The sequence below is a fragment of the Cetorhinus maximus genome, chromosome 14, assembly GCF_964194155.1.
Source record: "Cetorhinus maximus chromosome 14, sCetMax3.hap1.1, whole genome shotgun sequence".
NCBI classification, from domain to species: domain Eukaryota; kingdom Metazoa; phylum Chordata; class Chondrichthyes; order Lamniformes; family Cetorhinidae; genus Cetorhinus; species Cetorhinus maximus.
The window spans coordinates 83,646,526-83,665,069 of record NC_135892.1 but is presented as its reverse complement, the minus strand read 5'-3'; the positions used below and the strand labels follow the sequence as shown (position 1 = coordinate 83,665,069).

General features: G+C 43.0%; 1 protein-coding gene across 2 annotated transcripts in view; it reads left to right on the top strand.

Moving 5' to 3' along the window:
• The window catches only part of thada (THADA armadillo repeat containing), a 423,827-nt gene that overhangs the window by 255,619 nt on the left and 149,664 nt on the right, over window positions 1–18,544 (top strand). For both annotated transcript variants that reach the window (XM_078557163.1, XM_078557162.1), the window contains one exon: window positions 11,168–11,283. In XM_078557163.1, the coding sequence (XP_078413289.1) occupies window positions 11,168–11,283 (116 nt within the window). The remainder of the gene's footprint in view (window positions 1–11,167; window positions 11,284–18,544) is intronic.

Sequence of the window (18,544 nt, the reverse complement as noted above, 5' to 3'; positions counted from 1 at the left end):
CCTCTTGCAACCATTGAAAGTTATAACCCAAAGATCTGATCTTGATATTGCAATATGTTTTAGACCACTAATAGCTAACAACGCTGCAGCAGAAAATTTTATTACACTTGACCTTAAAGTGAATTGGGGACTCAATGAAACATTTAAACAAATTATTGAAGAAAATTGGAATCTAAATGCAGATGTCCATGCTATGTAAGTATAAAATTTAGAGCATGCCAGGTGCAAACTCATATCCTGTACAAGGACAGTCAGTCTAGATTAACAGAGTGCAGCATCCAGTATTTCACAGCCTTTTCAGCTGACCCTTCCTTGCTGAGAAATCTTGCGATGTAATTTAAAATGCTCCAATATATTAAAAAGAAAGACTTGCCTTTATATAGCACTTTTTAAGACCATTGGATGTCTCAAAGCATTTTACCATCAATGAAATACTTTTGGAGTGTAGTCACTGTTCACTGTTATACTGTAGGAAATTGGTGTCTCAGCAATGTTTTTGATTAATGAAAGACAGGAAATCTTTAGTGTACTCATTTTAATTTTGCCTCTAATAACAATCTGTGGTATAATTTTGGTGAACTGATGGACCATATGTCAAGGATAGAGGCCAAAGTAGCAGAGTATTATGCATGTAGGCAGTCAGGACCCCATTTTAAAATTTCATCTGAAAGATGGCAGCTCAGACAGTGCAGCACTCCCTTAGATATGCACTGGAGTACCAGGTCTTTTGAGTGAAGCTAGAGCCCATAACTTTCTGATTCAAATGTATGAATGCTACCAACAAGGTTGACATGTGTGGGACCCATGCACCATTTCAAGAAAAGTGTGGTATTTCCCGTTGTCTTGGCTAACACTTTTCCTTCAACAAGTATCACCACAGATTACCTGATTATTCCGCTCATTGTTGTTAAGCGGGAACTTGCTCAGAGTGGCTGCCTCTTTTGCCTAAATGGGAGCAATGCACTTCAAAGTTATTAATTAACTATGAAATCCTTTGTGATATTTGAGTAATGTGATAAGATGCTATATAAATGAAAGTCATATTTCTGTAATTCGTCAATGACAGTTACTTATTTTTGCCACTATTATGCCACTCTGATTAATATTTATCTACTCTGTGCTAATGTTTACAAGGATTTAGAATTGGCATGGAATGACGAGCATGGCAGAAGCCTGAATAACCCACCTTTTTGCCCTAATGCCAGCAGTCATTTAGGAGGATTAGTAAAAAGTTTAGATTATGTAGAATTTTTGTGATTCTAGATTTAGTTTTGCAACTGATCAAGATTTTGATGGATTCAAACAAAAGTTTGTTGTATTTCCATTGTACACCTATGAAGTTGATGGGTTAAACTATAATTTGTTCTTTTATTTGGATGACATATTTCAATAGATTGCGCTAGATTTTGTAGTCAGCAAGGAAATAATATCATTTGTGGCTGCCTAAGATATAACAATCTCTGTGGTGTGACTTCCTCTTTCCTGGTGTAATTCAAATCTGATGCCAAATCAAGGGGGTCTTCAGGCATCCAGCATAATGCTCTGCTACTTTGACCATGTGTCAAGGATATAAGCCAACCAGTTCACCAAAATGGCACCACAGAGTGTTATTAGAATCCAAACGAAGCTGAGTTAGCAGCCAATCACATTGAAATATTCTCGCAGACTGCAAAACAAAAAGTTAAAAGCACAGAATCCCTTTACTCTTAATTTAAATATTTAGATTGTGAAATTAATAATCAAATAATTGGATTAAGATCAAAGCTAAAATAAAGATAAATAAACTTAAAGACAAAATGATTTTTAAAATATGTGGATTTTTTTAAACAAGAAATTCCATAGATATAAATTAGATTTTCAGGGTGACTGAGGGTGATTAGCAGTAATTGTGAAGTTAGTACACTGTTTAAAAAACGGTTAAACCTCATTCAAAAAGGTATAACTTTTTCAAGGGATTTTACACTAAGATTAACGGCATAAAAGTGAAAGTTTTCGCCCATTCACTGAGTGCAGTTGGAGGATGAGTGGTGATGGTTTTACAGTGCACCCTCTGGAGGAGCGTTGAAGGATTAATGGCAATTTCTGGTTTTGTGTGTTATTCTGTGTATGTGTGAACTCCTAAAGTTGCTGTCAATTTCAGTGGCCTAATGATAGCAAACACTAGCAGTTCCACCCCCATTACCACTGTGACTAATGTCAATGTCTTATCAATTACATTGTTAAGGTTTGTTAATGTCAACTACATTGTTAAGGAAACAAGTGATGGGCATTTCAGCACATAAATGGGGGATAGCTAGGACACTGGCTGGAGGTGAGGAGTGTTGAACAAAAACAAAAATACCTGGAAAAACTCAGCAGGTCTGGCAGCATCTGCGGAGAGGAACACAGTTAACGTTTCAAGTCCGAATGACCCTTCAATAGAACTAAGTAAAAATAGAAGAGGAGTGTTGACATTGAACAAAGTCAATAAATTTTCTCAGCAAGGAAAGTCTTGACTTCACCAACTGGTGTGGGTGATGTTAACAACAATCATGTGTAATTATATTGTTATAAGCTTTGCTTCTGACCTTAATTGACTTGCAAATGAACCCTAAACATTTTCTTTTTACCTGTATAAGACTGTTGCAATTAGTACAATGTCTAAATATGATGAAATTTTATATTATGGGTAGTAACCAGAACTTAGGACAATGTACAAATCCATTGACAAAGAAACAAGTCCAAACTTTCATCACCTTGCCAAATAATTATGGATTTTATCTGAACTCTTTATTCCACATATTCCATAGATCAAGAAAATATCAGTTGAGTGATGTGACAGATAGACTGTGCACTCTGAGATTCTGTTACAGAGCTACTTCACTGTACCATTTCTCTCTATTCTCAGAAGTGTCCTGCACACTTAACACTTGTCTGTGATGCCAGTTTTGCTTTCTTTTCCTCCTCTCCATCAAATTTATTTTCTGTAGCATTTACCTGCCCAAAGATTGATAAAAGATTGGGTATGTGGCATGGGATATGATCATTTCATTATACTCTGGAGAGTATTTTAATAAAGCACGTCTTCAGCCACTTCCGGTTGCTGTGGGTTCTCTATTAGATGTAACTTGTACTTTTTTCTCAACAGGAATACTTGTTTCTGTCACTCGGAGTAGATCCGTTGAGGGGATGGGCTGGCTGGGGAACAAGGTGGAGGGAAGTTGTTGGTACTCATTCTTGAACATTGTCATTGGTCACCTATATGGGCAAAAACATCATACCTTAAATGTAGAGGGTAAAAAAAACACAGCTGTTACAAAATGATCAAAATTTATTCAGCTGGAGCTTTAAATTTAACTCTACAACCGACTAAATTGTTTAAAAAAAAAACTTTTTCATAGCAAATTCTGAAACTGCCAATTAGAATTAAAACTAAGCAGTCAACTAACCAAACTTTTTGTCAGCTTCTTCAGTGTTGTTGGAGTTTTACTCATCTAGGTAAGTGGGGTGTATTCCAGCACACCCCTGACTTGTACCTTGTAGATGGGGGACAGGTTTTGAGAAGACAGGAGATGAATTTCTTGACACAGAATTCCCAGCTTCTGACCTGCTCTTGTAGCTACAGTGTTTATGTGGCTGGCCCAGTTGGGTTTCTTGTCAATGATGGCAACCTCCCGGTCCCCCGGATGGTGATGGTGCAGGATTCAATTATGGCAATGCTGTTGAATGTCAAAGAAAGGTAGCTATCTTCTTTCTTGTAGGTGATCATTGCCTGGTGCTTGTGCGGTGTGAATGTTATGTGCCACTTATTAACCCATGCCTGGATGTTGCCCAGGTCATGCTGCATGCTGGCATCATTGGACTGCATAATTTTTAAAATTCCATCATGGGATGTGAGCATGGCAGGCAAGGCCAGCATTTGGTGCCCATCTCTAATTGCTGTTGAGGAGGTGATGGTGAGCTGCCTTCTTGATTATTGATTATTATTATTCACAACCATATTTGGCCATTTAAGTTTGCATCTTGCATAACTGGCACATTTTTTGTTCCTTTTTTTATTTATTCACGGGATGTGGGATTCACTTTAGCATTTATTGTCTATCCCTAGTTGCCCTTGAGAAGGTGGTGGTGAGCTGCCTTCTTGAACCACTGCAGTCCATCTGGTGTAGATACATGCACAGTGCTGTTAGGAAGGGAGTTCCAGGATTTTGACCCAGCAACAGTGAAGAAACGGCAGTATAGTTTCAAATAAGGATGGTGTATGGCTTGAAGGAGAACTTGCAGATGGTGGCGTTCCCATGCATCTGCTGCCCTTGTCCTTCTAGGTGGTAGAGGTTGTGGGTTTCGAAAATGCTATGGAAGGAGACTTTGCAAAATGCTGCAGTGCATTTTGTAGATGGTTCACACTGCTGCCATAATGCATTGGTGGTGGAGGGCTGAATATTTTAAGGTGGTGAAGGGAGTGCCAGTGAATCAGCTTGCTTTGTCCTGGATGGTTTCAAGCTTCTTGAGTGTTGTTGGAACTGCACTCATCCAGGCAGTTGAATCCAAGTGGAGAGTATTCCATCACACTTCTGACTTGTGCCTCATAGAAGGGGGGAGGCAGTGGCATAGTGGTATTGTCACTAGATTGGTAATCCAGAGACCCAGGGAAATGCTCTGGGGACCTATGTTCCAATCCCGCCACAGCAGATGGTGGAATTTGAATTCAATAAAAACCTGAAATTAGAAGTCTAATGATGACCATGCAACCATTGTCGATTGTTGTAAAAACCCCTCTGGTTCACAAATGTCCTTTAGGGAAGGAAATCTGCTGCCCTTACCTGGTCTGGGCTACATGTGACTCCAGATCCACACCAATATGGTCGCCTCTAAAATGCCCTCAAGGGCAATGGGATGGGCAATAAATGCTGGCCTAGCATAGCGATGCCCACATCCCAAGAACAAATAATAAAAAAGGATTCAGGAGGTGAGGTTATGTTGGCAGAACTTCCAGTCTCTGACCTGCTCATGTCGCCAAAGTATATGGCTGGTCCAGTTAAGTTTCTGGTCAGTGGTAACACCACCCCCGGGGTGTTGATGTTGAATGTCAAGGGGAGGTAGTTATATTCTCTATAGTTGTAGATGGTCATTGCCTGCATTTGGGTGGTGTGGATGTTACTTTATAAGCCTAAGCCTGAATGTTGTCCAAGTGTTGCTGCATGTGAACACAGACTACTTCAGTATCTGAGGAGTCGCGAATGGTATTGAACACTCTGTGATAATTAGCCAACATTCCCACTAATGACCTTTCTTACGATCCCCGTGGGGGAACCGTACACCAAAAAACAAATTTTATCAAACGATCCCCAAATAACAAAATCACCCAGAAGCTTTCACTTTTTGTAAATTTTACTTTAACTGAATCAGAACTAACGCAACTAATACATGAATTAACAGGCAAATGATACGTCAAATAAAAATGTAAGTTTCACTTTAAATAATCAATACAATAATGATACATCTTACACAACCACCAGCAACCCATCACTCCCCGCAGATATGTGGCACCACTGCAGTTCCAAAGTTCTCAAACTCTGTCTTTGGTACGTAGGATCTCTCACTTTCCCACTCAGTCGATTCAGTCCTCCAGTCTGGTTCACTGGCAACCATATTCCATCTGAGGTCCCGGAGATGGTCTTTACCCAAACCACATACCCCTGCAGAACCTCCTAGGCTATGTTCGCGACAACCTTGATGACGCTGATTCCCAGAGGCTCCTTTACCCCATACTTTAATAAACCTTGTTAGTAGTCTGGTCATCTTTGGCAAAACTGAAGCAACAGCAGCATAAAATTGTCCACTTCACAAACCCTGCTCTAATCCTGTCTCCAGCTTTGTGTCCTGTTTAAGTGTATTACGCGCACATAACTTATTTTAATTGAACCTTCTCTGTTCTCCTCTCTTCTGCAGCCCTCCTTTGTCTGCAGCTCTTCTTTGTGTCTGGCCACAGGGTTTTCATGTGTTAACTTCCTTCCTGTTGATACTGCTTCCAGATCAAGTGTTGCCAGGTCACATGAACCAGTATTTCTTATTATTCAAGAAATTACCACCGATCCCTTTAGAATTATCGTAAGCTCCTAAAAGTCCTTTTCAAATATTCAAATATTCTTAAAACCAATTTCATATTCCACACACCTTTTAAAGAAATTACAAATTTTCCTACTTGTGCTGCTTCTGGGTCAAAGGTCGTTACAACTTATGATGGATGTCATTGATGAAGCAACTGAAAATGTTTGGGCTTGGGGCACTACCCTGAGGAACTCCTGCAACGGTGTCCTGGGACTGAGATGATTGGATTTCAACAATTACAACCATCTTTCTTTGTGCTAGGTATGACTCCAGCCAGTGGAGCCTTTCCCTCGATTCCCATTGACTTCAGTTTTACTATACGGCCCCTTGATGCCACACTCTGTCAAATGCTGCCTTGACGTCAAGGGCGATTACTCTCACTTCTCTTGAATTCAGCTTTTTTGTCTATGTTTTGGTCTGGAGCCAAGTGGTCCCGAGGAACACAAGCTGAGCATCAGTGAGCAGGTTATTGCTGTGTAACTGCCCCTTGATAGCACTGCCGATGACACCTTCCATCACTTTGCTGATGATCAAGAGTAGACTAATGGGGCAGTCATTAGCTGGATTGGTTTTTGTGGACAGGACATACCTGGACAATTTTCCACATTGTTGTGTAGATATCAGATTGGTAGCTGTACTGGAACAGCTTGGCTCGAGATGCAGTTAGTTCTGGAGCAAAATCTTCAGTACTATTGCCAAGAAGTTAAAGGGCTCATATACTTTGCTGTATCCAGTGCCTTGCAACATTTCTTGATTTAATGTAGAGTGAATCGAATTAGCTGAAGACTGGCATCTGTGATTGGGACTTTGAGAGGAGCCAAGATAGATCATCCGCTCGACACTTCTGACTGAAGATGGTTGTAATTCCTTCAGACTTGTCTTTTGCACTTACTTGCTGGGCTCTGCCATCATCAGGGATGAGGATATTTGTGGAGCCTTCTCCTCTAATTGGTTGTTCAATTGTCCACCGCTATCCACAACAGGATGTGGCAGAACTGCAGAGCTTTGATCTTGTCTGATGTGGGATTGCCTAGCTCTTTCTATCGCATGCTGCTTCCATTGTTTAGCAGGCATGCATCCAGTGTTGTAGCTTCATGAGGTTGGCACCTCATTTTTGGGTATGCCTGGTGCGGCTGCTGGTATGCTCTCCTGTATTTGTGCCGAGCCATGAAACTGCCGATAATGGTTGAATACAATTCTGCTGATGCTGATAGCCCACAGTGCCTCATGGGTGCCATTTTGAGCTGCCAAATCTTTTTTTTTTAAATTCATTCACGAGATGTGGGCTTTGCTGGTTGGGCCAACATTTATTGCCCATCCATTGTTACCCTTGAGAAGGTGGTGGTGAGCTACCTTCTTGAACTGCTGCAGTCCATGTGGTGCAGTTACACCCACAGTGCTGTTAGGGAGGGAGCTCCAGGATTTTGGCCCAATGACAGTGAAGGAACAGCAATATGTTTCCAAGACAGGATGATGAGTGACTTGGAGGGGAACTTCCAGGTGGTGGGATTCCCATCTGTCTGCTGCCCTGTCCTTCTGGATGGTAGTGTTTGTGGGTTTGGAAGGTGCTGTCTAAGGACCCTTGGTGAATTCCTGCAGTGCATCTTGTAGATGGTGCACACTGCTACTATTGTGCGTTGGTGGTGGAGGGAATGAATGTTTGTGGATGTGGTGACAATCAAGCGGGCTGCTTTGTCCTGGATGCCGTAAAGTTTCTGGAGTGTTGTGGGAGCGGCACTCATTCCAGGCAAGTGGAGAGTATTCCACACTACTGACTTGCACCTTATAGATGGTGGACAGGCTTTGGAGAGTCAGAAGATGAGTTACTCATCATAGGGTTCCTAGCTTCTGACCTGCTCTAGTGGCTAGTCCAGTTCAATTTCTGGTCAATGGTAACCTCCCAGGATGTTGATAGCGGGGGATTCAGATGGTAATGCCATTGGACGTCAAGGGGCGATGGTTAGATTCTCTCTTGTTGGAGATAGTCATTGCCTGGCACTTGTGTGGCGCCTATGTTACTTGCCACTTTTCAGCCCAAACCTAGACATTATCCAGGTCTTACTGCATTTGGACATGGACTGCTTCAGTATCTGAGGAATCGTGAATGATGCTGAAGATTGTACAATTATCAGCGAACATCCCCACTTCTGACCTTATGATGGAAGGAAGGTCATTGATGAAGCAGCTGAAGATGGTTGGACCAAGGGCACTACCCTGAGGAACCCCTGCAGTGATGTCCTGGAGCTGAGATGACTAACCTCCAGCAACCATATCCATCTTCCTTTGTGCTAGGTATGACTCCAACCAATGGAGAGTTTTCCCCCTGATTCCCATTGACTCCAGTTTTGCAAGGGCTTCTTGATGCCACACTCGGTCAAATGCTGCCTTGATGTCAAGGCCAGTCACTCTCACCTCACCTCGGGAGTTCAGCTCTTTTGTCCATGTTTGAATCAAGGATGTAATGAGGCCAGGAGCTGAGTGGCCCTGGTGGAACCCAAACTGGGCATCAGTGAGCAGGTTATTGCTAAGCAAATGCCACTTGATAGCACTGTTGATGACCCCTTCCATTACTGACGACCAAGAGTAGACTGATGGGGCGTTAATTAGCCGGGTTGCATTTGTCCTGTTTTTGTGTACAGGACATACCTGGGCAATTTTCCACATAGCTGGGTAGATGCCAGTGTTGTAGCTGGAACAGCTTGGCTAGGGGCACAGCAAGTTCTGGAGCACAAGTCTTCAGTACTATTGCTGGAATATTGTCAGGGCCTATGGCCTTTGCACTATCCACCTTCTGCAGTTTCTTGATCACGTGGTGTAAATTAAATTGGCTGAAGACTGGCATCTGTGATGTTGGGGACCTCCGGAGGAGGCTGAGATGGATTATCCACCCGCCACTTTTGGCTGAAGATTGTAGCAAATGCTTCAGCCTTATCTTTTGCACTGATGCTCTGGGCTCCCCCATCATTGAGGATGGGGAACAAAAACAAAAATAGAAATACCTGGAAAAACTCAGCAGGTCTGGCAGCATCTGCGGAGAGGAATACAGTTAACGTTTGTAACGTTGCAGCCAGACCTGCTAAGTTTTTCCAGGTATTTTTATTTTTGTTTTTCTTTTGGATTTCCAGCATCTGCAGTTTTTTGCCTTTATCTTAGTGTTTAATTGACTGCCACTTCTCTTCAAGGAATGCCTACCTTGAAGAAGTATTGCTGTTCTCTCCGATAGGATTTCCGCCTCTCTCTTTTGCTTTGTTCATCTTCATTGCTTTACATCTTTTGGCAATCTCCACCTATCACTGGCCCTCTATCCAGCTCTACCTGTCCCACCCCGCCTTAAACCAGCTTATATTTCACCTCTCTTCTATTTTTCCTTAGTTCTGTTGAAGAGTCGTACGGACTCGAAACGTTAACAGTATTCCTCTCCACAGATGCTTCTAGACCTGCTGAGTTTTTCCAGGTATTTTTATTTTTGTTTTTGTTTTCGATTTCCAGCATCTGCAGTTTTTTGCTTTTATATTGAGGATGGGGATATTTGTGGAGCCGCCTTCTCCAGTGAGTTGTTTAGTTGTCCACCACCCTTCACGACTGGATGTGGCAGGACTGCAGAGCTTAGATCTGATCCGTTGGCTGTGGGATTGCTTAGCTATATTTATCACTTGCTGCTTATGCTGTTTTGCGTGCAAGTAGTCCAGTGTTGTAGCTTCACCAGGCTGACACCTCATTTTTAAGTATGCCTGGTGCTGCTCCTGGTGTGCTCTCCTGCACTCTTCATTGAACCAATGTTGATTCCCCTGGCTTGATGGTAATGGTAGCATGGGGGATATGCCTGGCCATGAGGTTACAGATTGTGTTTGAGTGCAATTCTGCTGCTGCTGACGGCTCACGGTGCCTCATGGATTGAGTTGCTAGATCTGTTTGAAATTTATCCCATTTAGCACGGAGATAGTGCCACACAACTTGATGGAAGGTGTCCTCAATGTGAAGGGGGGATTTCATCTCCATAACGACTGTGTGATGGTCAGTCCTACCAATGCTGTCATGGACAGATGCATATGCAGCCGACAGTTTGTGACGATGAGGTCAAGTTTGTTTTTCCCTATTGTTGGTTCCCTCACCACCTTCGCAGACCCAGTCTAGCAGCTCTGTCTTTTGGGATTCTGCCAGCTCAGTCAGTAGTGGTGCTAACGAGCTGCTCTTTGTGATGGACATTGAAGCCTGCACCTGTGCTACCCACAATGCTTCTTCCAAGTGGTGTTCAACATGGAGGAGTACTGATTTATCAGTTGAGGGAGGGCAGTAGGTGGTCATCGTCAGGAGGTTTCCTTGCCCATGTTTTACCTGATACCATGAGACTCCCAGTCTGAAGTTAATATTTTGGCCTCCCAAGGTAATTCCGACTTGTCTATACCACTCTGCCATTACCTCTGGCGGGTCTGTCCTGCTGGTGTAATGGGACAGGACGTACCCAAGCATGGTGATGGAGGTTTGGACATGGGCTGAAAAATATGATTCTGAGATCATGACTATGCAAGGCTGTTGCTTCAGTAGCCTGTGGTTCAGCTGTCCTAATTTTGGCACAAGTCTCCAGACTGTTTGCAGGGTCGACTGGATAGGGTGTACTTTTGTCATACCTGATGCCAAGGTTGATGCTGGCTGGTCCATTCAGTTTTATTTTTATTAGACTCTTTCTAGCTGTTTGATACAATTGAGTGGGGCCAGGTTATTTCACATGGAAGTTAAGAGTTCCACATTGCTGTGAGCCCTGGAGTTACATGTAGGCCAGACCAGGTAAAGATGGCAGATTTCCTTCCCTGAAGGATGTTCACATGGATATTGCTTTGGAAATTTAAAAAAATAAATGAAAGGCCATCATGATGCATTAAACCTCTATGAGGTTCATTACAAATTGTAATTACCTTTAGCTTTAGCTCACACTCTGTTGTGTGCCTTTCAAGGTAATGTCAAGCAATTGCTGAAGAGTTGTCACACATTTGTGTACTGCCATGATTGGAATTGTGTTAAATTAACCACTGGTTGTCGCTGCAGTCAATAACTTGTTGTTTTGCTTTAATTTATTCAGGCACTTCATTTACTGCGATCCTACTTTGACTCCAAACAAAGGACCAATTCAAGTCTTCACCAAGAGCTGCATGACATCATTGGCTGCACCAGAGCCAAAATATGGTTGGCAACAAGGTAAGTTTGAATTTCAGTCTAAGTCAGTACTAAATAAGGAATAGTTTAGTTTTTTTAGTGGTATATTTAGATTTTCCTGTTAAAATTTAAAGATGTTTGCTTGTGTGTTTTTGTGAATTCTTCTATATCTAAGTGTTGGCAGTTTTAATGCTACCATTTCTTTTTCCTTTCGTGGCTTTTATGCTAGTTGTCATAGTTCACACCCAAAATGGAAAGCAGTTTCTTTAGATCTTGAGCCTTGTGAAGTTCTTGGCAAAGCTGCCTGGATATTATTTCACTATTAAGGTAAAATAACCAAGTGCTCTGTCTCTGCCAATTTAGTTATAATCCTTGAGGTAATTTTAAGGATCTTGATATTTCATTTTTTTACTTCTATACCAACAACAACCTGCATTTATAAAGCACTGTGAATGTAGTAATACTTCCCAAGGTATTTCACAGGAACAATTATCAAACAAAATTTGATATTGAGTTACTTAAGGGGATATTAGGATAGGTGAGCAAAAGTTTGGTCAATCAGGTGGCTTTTAAAGGAGGAGAAGGAGGTAGAGAAACAGATTTAGGGAGGAAATGCCAGAGCTTAGGGGCTAGGCAGCAGCTGAAGGCATGGCTACCAGTGGTGGAACGATGAAAATCAAGGATGCACATGAGGCCAGAATTGAGGATCACAGATATCTCAGCACTAGGATTGTGAGAAATAGCAGGAGTAGGCCATTCAGCCTCTTGAGCCTGTTATGCCATTCAGCTAGATCACGGCTGATCTTCTACCTTAAAGCCATTTTCCTACATTACCCCCAAATCCCTTGATGTTTTTAATATCTGGAGGTCTATCAATCTCTGTCTTAAATATACCCAACAACTGAGCTTCCACAACCCTCTAGAGCAGAGAATTCCAAAGATTCACCACCCTCTGAATGAAGAATCATCGCCTCAGTCTTAAATGGCCTACCCCTTATTCTGAGACTGTGTCCCCTGGTTCTAGAAGCCCCAGCCAGGGGAAACGTCCTTCCTGCAGCTACCCTGTCAAGCCCTGTAAAAGATTTGTTCATTTCAATGAGATCATATGTTTGTGTTTAACATTTATGCTTTTGTTCGTAAAAGGACATTTTAGTTAAAAAGAAGTGAAAAAAATGACAGTAGGGTGTGCTAAGTCTCAGATGCATTTCCCTCAGATGTAGAATAAGGAATAAAAAGCGCCTTCTATGTGTGTGTGTGTGTGTGTGTCTGTCTGTGTGTTCGTTCGGTCTTCAGTGTTAAGACGTGCCACACTACCACATACCGGCCACCTACCCCTGATAATCTTTCACCTACTTGCTATCAAGAGTCTATCGATCCAATATTCAAAGACACCATGGGTGGCCCAGCTGTACAGGAGGGAAGGAAGAAGAGCAGAAGGTCAGTACTGATGGGGGATTTTTTAGTTAAGGGAGCAGACAGGCATTTCTGTGGCCATCAGCGTGACTGCAGAATGGCTTTTTGCCTCCCTGGTGCTAGGGTCAAGGATGTCACAGAACGGCTGCAGGACATTCTTGTGGGGGAGGGCAAACAGCCAGAGGTTGTGGTCCACATTGCTATTAATGACATAGGTGGGAAGGATGATGTAGTCCTGCAATCAGAATTTAGGGAGCTAGGTAGGAAATTAGCAAGCAGGACCTCTAAAGTAGTAATCTCCAGATTACTCACAGTGCCACCTGCAAGTGAGTACAGAAATAGGAAGATAAGACAGATGAATGTGTGGCTGGAAAGATGGTGCAGGAGGGAGGGCTTTAGATTCCTGGGACACTGGGATTGGCTGTGGGGGAGATGGTACCTGTACAAGCAAGACGGGTTGCATCTGAACAGAGCCAAGATTGAGTTCCTTGTGGATTGTTTTGCTAGTGCTGTTGGGGAGGGTTTAAACTAACTCAGCGGGGACGTGGGAACCAGGAGAGAATATTAGAAAGTAATACCAGGGTACACAGAATGTTGGAAGAGGCAGATAGCACTAAGATAGAGAATAGTAAGTTAATAGATGGAGTCGGAGTAAGGGAGCAAGTAATGAAATCTAAATCAGCGTTACACTGCATGTATGTGAATGCATGGAGTATAGTCAATAAAATTGGGGAGTTACAGGCACAGATTGCCTTGTGGTATTATGATGTTGTAGCGATAATGGAGACCTGGCTTAAGGAAGGGCAGATCTGGGTGCTAAATATTCCTGGTTACAAAGTATTCAGAAAAAAGGAGGAGGGGTGGCATTTTTGATTAAGGAGAGTATTGCTGTACTGGAGAAAGAGGATGTGTCAGAGGATTCAAGAACAGAATCGATTTAGCTAGAGCTAAGGAATAAGAAGGGTGTAATTACATTGTCTCATGTTATATACCCACCTGCTAGTGGGAAGGATATAGAGGCACAAATCTGCAAGGAAATTACAGAAAGATGTAATCATCGTAGAGTAGTTATAATGGGAGACGTTAATTATCTGTATATAGATTGGGATAGTGGTAGTATAAGGCAATGAGGGACTAGTGTTCGTAGATTGTGTTCAGGAGAATGCAATATGTGTCCAGTCCAACAAGAAAGGAGGCACTGCTTCTTGGGAATGAAGTGGGACAAGTAGATCAAGTGACAGTGGAGGAACATTTAGGGGACAGTGATCATTGTATCATAAGGTTTAGGATGACATTGGAAAAGGATATTGGTCAATCCAGAGTAAGAGTAATCAACTGGCACAGAGTGGACTTCAATGGGGCAAGAACGGAGCTGATCCAGATGGACTGGAACCAAAAACAGTAACTGAACAATGGGCTACCTTCAAAGAGGAGATGGTTTGGGCACAGTCAAGGTATGTTCCCTCAAAAGGGAAGGGTAGGACAAAGAAATCCAGAGTTCCCTGGATGACAAAGGAGATAGAAATTAAGTTAAAGAAGAAAAAGTGTGCTTATGACAAGTGTCAGGTAGCCAATACAATTGAGAACCAAGCTAAATTCAGAAGGGATGCAAATACGAGAAGCAAAGAGGGATTATGAAAGAAGACTGGCAGCTAACATAAAAGGAAATCCCAAAGTATTCTATAAGCACATCAATAGTAAAAGGGTGGTAAAAGGAGGAGTAGGGCTGAGTAGGGACCAAAAAGGGAATTTACACATAGAGACAAGAGGCATGGCTGAGGTGTTAAATGAATGCTTTGCATCTCTCTTTACCCATGAGGTAGATGCTGTCCAGGCCCTGGTGACAGAGGAGGAAACTCAGTCACTAGAAGGATTTAAAATTGATGATGAGGTGGTATTGGATAAGCTGTCGGTACTTAAAGTCGATAAGGCACCGGGACCGGATGAGATGCATTCAAGAATATTGAAGGAAGTGAGAATGGAAATTACAGAGGCACTAGCAATAATCTTTCAATGTTCCCTGGATTTGGGGGAGGTGCTGGAGGACTGGAGAATTGCAAACATTGTGCCCTTGTTCAACAAAGGTTGTAAAGATCTGCCCAGCAATTAGAGACCAGTCAGTTTAACTTCGGTGGTGGGGAAACTTCTGGAAACAATTATTCAGGATTGAATTAATAGTCACATGGAAAAATGTGGATTGATTCGGAAGAGTCAGCATAGATTTGTTAAAGGAAAATCGTGTCTAACTAACTTGCTGGAGGTTTTTGAAGAGGTACCAGAGATGGTTGATGAGGGCAAGCCTTTGATGTGGTGCATATGGACTTCCAAAAGGCGTTCGATACAGTGCCACACAACACACTTGTGAGGAAAGTTATAGCTCATGAAATAAAAGGGACAGTAGCAACATGGATACAAAATTGGCTGAGGGATAGGAAACAGAGAGTAATGTTGATGGGTATTTTTCGAGCTGGAAAAAGGTTTGTAGTGGAGTTCCCCAGGGGTCAGTATTGGGACCCTTGCTTTTTCTGATATATGCAAATGATCTAGACCTTGGTGTGCAGAGGACAATTTCAAAGTTTACGGACAACACAAAACTTGGGAGAATTGTAAATTGAGGAGGACAGTGTAGAACTTCAAAAGGACATTGACACATTGGTGGAATGGGCAGTTAGGTGGCAGATGAAGTTCAATGCAGTGAAGTGTGAAGTGATGCACTTTGGTACAAAGAACAAGGAGAGACAGTGTAAAGGGTGTGCAGTAGCAGAGAGACCTGGGTGTATATGTACATAAGTCATTAAAGGTGGCAGGACAGGTAGAGAGAGCTGTTTCTAAAGCATACAGTATTCTAGGCTTTATTAATAGGGGCATAGAGTATAAGAGCAGGGAGGTTTTGATGAACTTATGTAAGATACTGGTTAGACCTCAGCTGGAGTATTGTGTACAGGTCTGGGTGCCACACGATAGGAAGGATGTGAAAGCAATGGAGAGAGTGCAGAAGAGGAATATGAGAGTGGTTCCAGGGATATGAAACTTCAGTTGTGAGGGTAGATTGGAGAAGTTGGGACTCTTTTCCTTGGAGAGGAGAAGGCTAAAAGGAGACTTGATAGAAGTTTTCAAAGTCATGAGGGGTCTGGACAGAGTAGTTAGGGAGAAATTGTTTCCGCAAGTAAATGGATCGAGAACCAGAGAGCACAGCTCTAAAGTGTTTTGCAAAAGAAGCAAATGCAAGATGAGAAAAATCATTTTCACACGAGTAGTCAGGGTTTGGAATGCACTGCCTGGAAGTGTGGTGGGGGCAGGTTCAATTGAGGCACTCAAGAGGACAATAGATGATTATTTAAATAGAAACAATGTACAGGGTTAAGGGGAAAAGGCAGAATATTGGCACTAAGTTAAAATGCTCAGAGAGCCGCTGCAGGCATGGTGAGCCGAATAGCCTCCTCCTGCACCTTCTGCACCTCCTTCTGTAACAATTCTCTGATTCTGTGACTCTGCTTCCACCGCCCTTTGAGCAAAAGAGTTCCAAAGACCCACGACCCTCTGAGAGAAAAGAATTTCTCTTCATCTCTGCCTTAAATGGGCGATCCCTTATTTTTAAACAGATTCTAGATTCTCCCACAAGAGGAAACATCCTTTCCACATCCACCCTATCAAGCCACCTGAGGATGTTATATGTTTCAATAAAGTCGCTTCTTACTTTTTTAAGCTCCAGCAGATAAAAACCTAGCCTGTCCAACCTTTCCTCATAAGACAATCCTCCCATTCCAGGTATTACTCTGAACTGCTTCCAATGCAATTACATTCTTCCTCAAATAAGTAGACCAATACTGTACACAGTACTCCAGTGCCCTGTATAAATGAAGCATAACGTCTCTACTTTTGTATTGAATTCCCCTCGCAATAAACAATAACATTCTTTTAGCTTTCCTAATTACCTACATACTAACCTTTTGCGATTCATGCACTAGGATTCCCAGATCCCTCTGCATCTCTGAGCTCTGCAATCATTCAACATTCAGATGATATGCTTGCTCCTTATACTTCCAGCCAAAATGGACAATTTCATATTTTCCCACGATACACTCCATTTGCCAGGTCTTTGCCCACTCACTTAACCTCTTGTTCTTCTAAACTCATAGGACAATCCCACCATCTCAGGAATCAATCTGGTGAACTGTCGTTGCACTCCCTCTATGGCAAGTATATCCTTCCTTAGGTAAGGAGACCAAAACTGTACATATTATTCCAGGTACGGTCTCACCAAGGTTCTATACAATTGAAGCAAGCTATCTTTACTCCTGCACTCAAATCCTCTTTCAATAAAGGCCAACATACCATTTGCCTTCACATTTGCTTGCTGTACCTGCTTGTTAGCTTTCGGTGACTCCTGAACAAGGACACCCAGGTTCCTTTGGACAACAACACTTCCCAATCTGTGACCATTTAAGAAATACTCTGCATTTCTGTGTTTTCTACCAATGTGATTAACTTCACATTTTTCCACATTATGTTCCATCTGCCTTGTTTGTTCTTGTCCACTCACTTTTGGACGTTGACCACCAATGCATCCATTATCGCTACAGCCACCTCTTTCAACGCTCTGGGATGTATGTTATCAAGTCAAGGGGATTTACCAACTTTCAGTCCCATTAATTTCTCCAGTAATACTATTTTACTAATTTCTTTCATTTCTCATTTGGGCTAGTTCCTTGGCTCTTGAGTATTTCTGGGAGTTTTTTTGTATGTCCTTCTGTGAAGACAGACACAAAGGTCAGAATTTTCTAGCTGACGTGCGGGTGGGGGAGCCCGTACGTCAGCGCTTAAAATGTCGCGCGCACGTCCCAACGTCAGCACGCGGCATCGTGATATTTAGGTCAGCGGACGCGCTATGCAGCAGGACGCATGCCCGCCATTAATTCAAGGTCTTGTTAAGGCCCTTAACTTGCCAATCGATGAGGATTTTGAGGGGCCCGTGCGAACTTTGGCTCGGCGCACGAGCCCAACGGGCAGGCGGGTAGGTGATTTTTTATCAAAACTCATGCACTGGTGGGATATGTGGACTCAGGGGTTGTTCATGTTTTTCATGAAGTATTTAATGCAGAAAGTGTTTTAAACTTGCCTGTGTGATTGTGAGCAGTTCACATCGATTTCCAAGAGCTTTTTGTGTAGTTTGAAGCTTCAGCTCACCAGGCTGCAGACAGTAATCTTTATAGGGCCTGCAGCTTTCCGGAGGCCTCCATTTAGCCTGGGTATGGGTTCTGACATCTCCACTGGAGGCAGCTTCTCTGAGGAGGAAGGGAGGGCTAGAATGAGGAGGAGGCCAGGAGTGGACAATCAGCCTCCAGGGGAGCCACCTTTGGGAGGCCAGGCACAGGCACAAGGGGCTCAGGGTCAAGAGGTTGTCCAAGGTGGAAGGGGCCGCAGAAGACGCCACTATCCTGCTGCCAGGGTATACAGGTGGCGAAGCAGCTACCTCAATATGACTGAGGTGCAGTGCTGAAGGAGGCTCTGTCTCTCAAGGGAGACAGTTAACTATATCTGTCAGATGGTTGGCCCTGGGATCTCCCCTAACTGTGTGGGTGGACTCACCATGCCAGCGCCTCTGAAGCTCACAGTTGCCCTCCACTTCTATGCCTCTGGCTCCTTTCAGGGCTCGGTGGGTGATCTTTCCGGTGTCTCCCAATCAGCTGTCCAGACTTGTGTCAAGCAGGTTACAGACACTTTGTTCAGACGGGCATTGACCTCCATCCACTTCTGCTGTGACCAGGCAAGTCAGGCACAGCGAGCCAGAGGCTCCGTGGCCATTGCTGGCTTCCCTCGTATCCAGGGTACAATAGACTGTACACATGTGGCTATCAAGGCGCCAGCAGGTGAGCCCGGTGCCTTCGTC